Raw genomic sequence first — 7,500 nt, 5'->3', positions numbered from 1 at the left:
GGTCAATTTTAACATTGAGCTAATTTTTTTGTACATTTGGAGTGCTGTCAATACAGCAGTTATCCTCTTTTTAAAATTTGCACCCTGTTGACTTCAGTAGGGCAAGTTTTAAACCTGCTTTTAGCCTCTTAACATCCTTGATGTGTCATTACAAGTGCACAGGTCATGTGAGTGATTCCTTCAGAGTGAACACGAGTGAATCTGACTGCAGTAGATGTGAAAGATATTGATAAAAATGATGTTTATTTAGCCAGCGCACATACCTGTGTTTACATCCTGTTTTCGGTCAAAGTCCATAGTAATCAATTGTCGAGTTCACGCGCATTGGTTTAGTACCTATGATCATGCGCGTGAACTCGACAATCGACTACTGTGGACTTCGACCGAAAACAGGATGTAAACACAGGTATGAGCGTTCACTCTGAAGGAATCACTCACATGACCTGTGCACTTGTAATGACACATCAAGGATGTTAAGAGGCTAAAAGCAGGTTTAAAACTTGCCCTACTGAAGTCAACAGGGTGCAAATTTTAAAAAGAGGATAACACGGTGTAGGCAACACCGATTTCTGTCGTTGTTCTCTGTATTGACAGCACTCCACATGTACAAAAAAATGAGCTCAATGTTAAAATTGACCGGAGTTCTCCTTTAATGTTCACATTAGCAAGAAAAAACGTTTTAAAAAAAATGGACGTTTTGAACATTCAGAAATAACGTTTGCATAACTGAATGGGAAGCAGAACCTTTCAGATCATATGTGTGAGTCTGCTGTGAGTCTCAGATGAGTGTGTGTGTGTGTGAGTCTGCTGTGAGTCTCAGATGAGTGTGTGTGTGAGTCTGCTGTGAGTCTCAGATGAGTGTGTGTGTGTGTGAGTCTGCTGTGAGTCTCAGATGAGTGTGTGTGTGAGTCTGCTGTGTGTGTGTGAGTCTGCTGTGAGTCTCAGATGAGTGTGTGTGTGAGTCTGCTGTGTGTGTGTGAGTCTGCTGTGAGTCTCAGATGAGTGTGTGTGTGTGTGTGAGTCTGCTGTGAGTCTCAGATGAGTGTGTGTGTGAGTCTGCTGTGAGTCTCAGATGAGTGTGTGTGTGAGTCGTGGCTCTGGGTGTTTCTGGAGATCAGGTGTAATCTGCTGTTTGTGTCATTACTGTAAACCGTATGATTAGTGTTTAACCGGTGTTCAGTTCTGAGGGAACCGGTAGTTAGTGAGTTACAGCTTTACAGAAAATCATGATGTTAAAGTTTCTAATATCTGAAGGTCTGAGAGTCTCAGTCTGAGCTGGACGGCTGGAGCATCAGCTAGAGGAGCTCTGCTGTTAGTGTCTGGGGCTTTATGAGAGTAGAAGTTGATGTTTAGGATCTAGCTCATAACGTGTCGTGGCGATGACAGACCTCATTACTGATGCGTCACATGATCAGAATGACATCATCAGATACGGCGGATGTTAGAGAGTTTGAGCTTCTCACCGAGCTGAAGCCGACGGCCTCCACGAGACACACGATACTGTGTTTATTCTGACGCTCTTCTGTGCTGCAGTGTTTCACGGCTAAAAACACCAAACAGTGATTTCAAGTAACTTGAGTTACGTTATCAGATTACTTTTTAAAGTAACTAGTAAAGTAACGCATGACTAAAATGAACAACAAATTATCTGAGTTACTTTTTCAAATAAGTAACATAAGTTACTTTTTTATACAGTAATTGACTGACAGCTCTCCTGTCCTCAGAGGCGACTTTTTCTTCTCTTCCGTCTTGTTCTTCCGTTATCCAGAATAACAGCAGCTGAGAGGTTTAAGCGGCGCCCTCGAAGAAATTAATCAGCATAAACATTTTACTTTTTATCATCCTAAAAAAACAGCCTTACTCATTCTATACACTAAAACGATAAGATAAGACAAATAAAATGAGTAATTTTAAATTTACAAAATGTATTCATAGCTCAGACGAAATCATTGGCTCTGGTCCAAACTCCGCCTACGGTTTATGTAAATGAGAACATGTGGACGTTCATATCACTGCACATAATCAGGGCAGCAGTGTAAATGACAAATGAACTTTAAAGGTTAAAATGAATCAGACTGTTGTAAATCAGTTCTGCCGTTCACGTCTTTCTCTTCAGCTGATATTCTGCTAGTGATTGTGTTATTGTTGGACTTGTGAAGTTCATGGCAATATTAATACATTTTATATTGATTTTTAAGGACATTTTTGTTACTTGTGTACAGCGTCCTTGATGTAATGACGTAGTTTGGCTTCTCTTTCACACCAAACACAAGCAGTGTGTGTTTCATTCAGCACACGTATGAACAAAGGCCACGTTTTAACGTGTGCATGAAATGGATCTATTTTTGTAAAATAAAAATTAATGATCTTATTGTGAACATTTCATCCCGGCATGTTTAATGTTATAACTGGATCTTCTAGTCTTCTCTTATTCTCCAATCATTTAGTCCGCTTAAACTCCGCCCCTTCCTTACATTCACATTCAGACCCGCCTCCATTTTGAGTGACACGACCACATCTCAACATCCAATCAACCGACAGTTAGAACAAAGCCCCGCCCTGTTTTTGTTCTCCGTAATCTGTTACAGTCGCTCTACATCAAATTATCTGTTAAGTCACAACTTGAATATTAATATTTAACCCTTTAAATAAAGAAATTACTTCAGTAGCGTGTTAGCCTTGCAACTGCAGTGGAAAGTTCACTGATATCCAGCACTGAAATTGTTGTTTTTGTATGTCTGGACGTCAGTGCGATGACTTGAGTGACTTGTCTGTGATCTTGCTTGTCTCCTGCAGTCCCAGAAGTCCTGGATCGAACACACTTTCACCAGGAGGGAATGTGTCTATATTCTGCCCGTGTCGAAGGACCCGCACAGGTGCGTCACACACTCTTACACACCTGATCGTGACCGGGTCGCACAGGTGCGTCACACACTCTTACACACCTGATCATGACCGGGTCGCACAGGTGCGTCACACACTCTTATACACCTGATCATGACCGGGTCGCACAGGTGCGTCACACACTCTTATACACCTGATCATGACCGGGTCGCACAGGTGCGTCACACACTCTTACACACCTGATCATGACCGGGTCGCACAGGTGCGTCACACACTCTTATACACCTGATCATGACCGGGTCGCACAGGTGCGTCACACACTCTTATACACCTGATCGTGACCGGGTCGCGCAGGTGCGTCACACACTCTTACACACCTGATCATGACCGGGTCACACAGGTGCGTCACACACTCTTACACACCTGATCATGACCGGGTCACACAGGTGCGTCACACACTCTTACACACCTGATCATGACCGGGTCACACAGGTGCGTCACACACTCTTACACACCTGATCATGACCGGGTCACACAGGTGCGTCACACACTCTTACACACCTGATCGTGACCGGGTCGCACAGGTGCGTCACACACTCTTACACACCTGATCGTGACCGGGTCGCACAGGTGCGTCACACACTCTTACACACCTGATCGTGACCGGGTCGCACAGGTGCGTCACACACTCTTACACACCTGATCATGACCGGGTCACACAGGTGCGTCACACACTCTTACACACCTGATCATGACCGGGTCGCACAGGTGCGTCACACACTCTTACACACCTGATCATGACCGGGTCACACAGGTGCGTCACACACTCTTACACACCTGATCATGACCGGGTCGCACAGGTGCGTCACACACTCTTATACACCTGATCATGACCGGGTCGCACAGGTGCGTCACACACTCTTACACACCTGATCGTGACCGGGTCGCACAGGTGCGTCACACACTCTTATACACCTGATCGTGACCGGGTCGCACAGGTGCGTCACACACTCTTACACACCTGATCGTGACCGGGTCGCACAGGTGCGTCACACACTCTTACACACCTGATCGTGACCGGGTCGCACAGGTGCGTCACACACTCTTACACACCTGATCGTGACCGGGTCGCACAGGTGCGTCACACACTCTTATACACCTGATCATGACCGGGTCGCACAGGTGCGTCACACACTCTTATACACCTGATCGTGACCGGGTCGCACAGGTGCGTCACACACTCTTACACACCTGATCGTGACCGGGTCGCACAGGTGCGTCACACACTCTTACACACCTGATCATGACCGGGTCGCACAGGTGCGTCACACACTCTTATACACCTGATCGTGACCGGGTCGCACAGGTGCGTCACACACTCTTACACACCTGATCGTGACCGGGTCGCACAGGTGCGTCACACACTCTTACACACCTGATCGTGACCGGGTCGCACAGGTGCGTCACACACTCTTACACACCTGATCGTGACCGGGTCGCACAGGTGCGTCACACACTCTTACACACCTGATCGTGACCGGGTCGCACAGGTGCGTCACACACTCTTACACACCTGATCGTGACCGGGTCGCACAGGTGCGTCACACACTCTTACACACCTGATCGTGACCGGGTCGCACAGGTGCGTCACACACTCTTACACACCTGATCATGACCGGGTCGCACAGGTGCGTCACACACTCTTACACACCTGATCATGACCGGGTCGCACAGGTGCGTCACACACTCTTATACACCTGATCATGACCGGGTCGCACAGGTGCGTCACACACTCTTACACACCTGATCGTGACCGGGTCGCACAGGTGCGTCACACACTCTTACACACCTGATCATGACCGGGTCGCACAGGTGCGTCACACACTCTTACACACCTGATCATGACCGGGTCGCACAGGTGCGTCACACACTCTTATACACCTGATCGTGACCGGGTCAAACTTCAGTGGAAAATCACACAGACTTACGAATCTAGAGACTAGTTGCTTAAACTCTATGAACTAGTCTATTTATACAGAACATATTATACGCAGTACACACACACACACTTATACACTCACCTAAAGGATTATTAGGAACACCTGTTCAATTTCTCATTAATGCAATTATCTAATCAACCAATCACATGGCAGTTGCTTCAATGCATTTAGGGGTGTGGTCCTGGTCAAGACAATCTCCTGAACTCCAAACTGAATGTCAGAATGGGAAAGAAAGGTGATTTAAGCAATTTTGAGCGTGGCATGGTTGTTGGTGCCAGACGGGCCGGTCTGAGTATTTCACAATCTGCTCAGTTACTGGGATTTTCACGCACAACCATTTCTAGGGTTTACAAAGAATGGTGTGAAAAGGGAAAAACATCCAGTATGCGGCAGTCCTGTGGGCGAAGATGCCTTGTTGATGCTAGAGGTCAAAGGAGAATGGGCCGACTGATTCAAGCTGATAGAAGAGCAACTTTGACTGAAATAACCACTCGTTACAACCGAGGTATGCAGCAAAGCATTTGTGAAGCCACAACACGCACAACCTTGAGGCGGATGGGCTACAACAGCAGAAGACCCCACCGGGTACCACTCATCTCCACTACAAATAGGAAAAAGAGGCTACAATTTGCACGAGCTCACCAAAATTGGACAGTTGAAGACTGGAAAAATGTTGCCTGGTCTGATGAGTCTCGATTTCTGTTGAGACATTCAGATGGTAGAGTCAGAATTTGGCGTAAACAGAATGAGAACATGGATCCATCATGCCTTGTTGCCACTGTGCAGGCTGGTGGTGGTGGTGTAATGGTGTGGGGGATGTTTTCTTGGCACACTTTAGGCCCCTTAGTGCCAATTGGGCATCGTTTAAATGCCACGGCCTACCTGAGCATTGTTTCTGACCATGTCCATCCCTTTATGACCACCATGTACCCATCCTCTGATGGCTACTTCCAGCAGGATAATGCACCATGTCACAAAGCTCGAATCATTTCAAATTGGTTTCTTGAACATGACAATGAGTTCACTGTACTAAAATGGCCCCCACAGTCACCAGATCTCAACCCAATAGAGCATCTTTGGGATGTGGTGGAACGGGAGCTTCGTGCCCTGGATGTGCATCCCACAAATCTCCATCAACTGCAAGATGCTATCCTATCAATATGGGCCAACATTTCTAAAGAATGCTTTCAGCACCTTGTTGAATCAATGCCATGTAGAATTAAGGCAGTTCTGAAGGCGAAAGGGGGTCAAACACAGTATTAGTATGGTGTTCCTAATAATCCTTTAGGTGAGTGTATATTATGTAAACACAAACTTTTATTTTGGATGCGATTAATCGTTGCCCAGCACCAGTTTTTAAACGTCCTGCCAAGCACTCTTTAGCTTTAGCAACAGCAACAGCGTGACGTTCACAATTGAACATTTGTGAAAGTGTGAGCTGTGTTTTGCAGATGCCTCCCGGGATGCCAGATCTGCCAGCAACTGGTGCGGTGAGTGAACTCACACATGACATGTAGACGCTTTCACACACTCCGAGCGCGTGCTGATGTGTATGTGTGTGTGTGTAGATGCTGCTGTGGACGGCTGGTTCGACAGCATGTGGGCTTCACGGCCACACTGGCGGTGAAATACTCAGACGTGCGCGTGTCCGAGGGCGAGCCGGATCTGGAGCAGTGGAGTGTGGAGAAACACACGGAGGAGAGTCCCACTGATGCTTACGGAGTCATCAACTTCCAGGGCGGATCACATTCATACAGAGCCAAGGTATACACATTCACTCTCTCTCTCTCTCACACACACACACACACACACACACACACACACACACACACACACACACACACACACACACACACACACACACACACACACACACACACACACACACACACACACTCACACACACACACACACACACTCACACACACACACACACACTCACTCACTCACTCACTCACTCTCTCTCTCTCTCTCTCTCTCTCTCTCTCTCTCTCTCTCTCTCTCTCTCTCTCTCTCTCTCTCTCTCTCTCTCTCTCTCTCTCACACACACACACACACACACACACACACACACACACACACACACACACTGATTGTCGTGTCTCCGCAGTATCTGCGCCTGTCCTACGACTCGCGCCCCGAGGCCGTGCTGAGGCTCATGCTGAAGGAGTGGCAGATGGAGCTGCCGAAGATCGTCATCAGCGTTCACGGGGGAATCCAGAACTTCGACCTGCACCCGCGCATCAAACAGGTGGTGGGAAAAGGCCTGATCAAAGCTGCCGTCACCACCGGGGCCTGGATCCTGACCGGAGGGGTCAACACAGGTCACACACACTCAAACACACTCACACACACACACTGGGTTTCGCTGAGCTTGTTTACATTTACGACTTACAAATGAGGAGAGCAATAGAAGCAATTAAACTAACAATAGGGCAACAATATGCAAATATGCTTCATTTTGCTTTCTAAAACACAAGATACTAGCAAAACTAATGGTCGACTCCAAAACTTTTCTGTCAGCTGAAAACATTTTAATATAAGTCACTCACACTCTCACACTCTCACACACACACTCGCTCTCTCACACACACATTCAGAGCCTCAGTTGAGTGACGCTTCTGAAACCAGACTGGTTGTTGTGTGTTAGAAAGGT

General features: G+C 47.1%; 1 protein-coding gene across 1 annotated transcript in view; it reads left to right on the top strand.

Annotated features, from left to right (window-relative positions):
- The window catches only part of trpm7 (transient receptor potential cation channel, subfamily M, member 7), a 54,368-nt gene that overhangs the window by 12,670 nt on the left and 34,198 nt on the right, over positions 1 to 7,500 (top strand). Inside the window, exons 2-5 of the mRNA XM_079874107.1 lie at positions 2,797 to 2,876; positions 6,296 to 6,334; positions 6,413 to 6,608; positions 6,955 to 7,168. Of these exons, the coding sequence (XP_079730233.1) occupies positions 2,797 to 2,876; positions 6,296 to 6,334; positions 6,413 to 6,608; positions 6,955 to 7,168 (529 nt within the window). The remainder of the gene's footprint in view (positions 1 to 2,796; positions 2,877 to 6,295; positions 6,335 to 6,412; positions 6,609 to 6,954; positions 7,169 to 7,500) is intronic.

This window comes from Squalius cephalus (genome assembly GCF_949319135.1).
Source record: "Squalius cephalus genome assembly, chromosome: 6".
NCBI classification, from domain to species: domain Eukaryota; kingdom Metazoa; phylum Chordata; class Actinopteri; order Cypriniformes; family Leuciscidae; genus Squalius; species Squalius cephalus.
The sequence above is the reverse complement of the archived record's forward strand: the minus strand, read 5'-3'. Positions and strand labels throughout refer to the sequence as shown.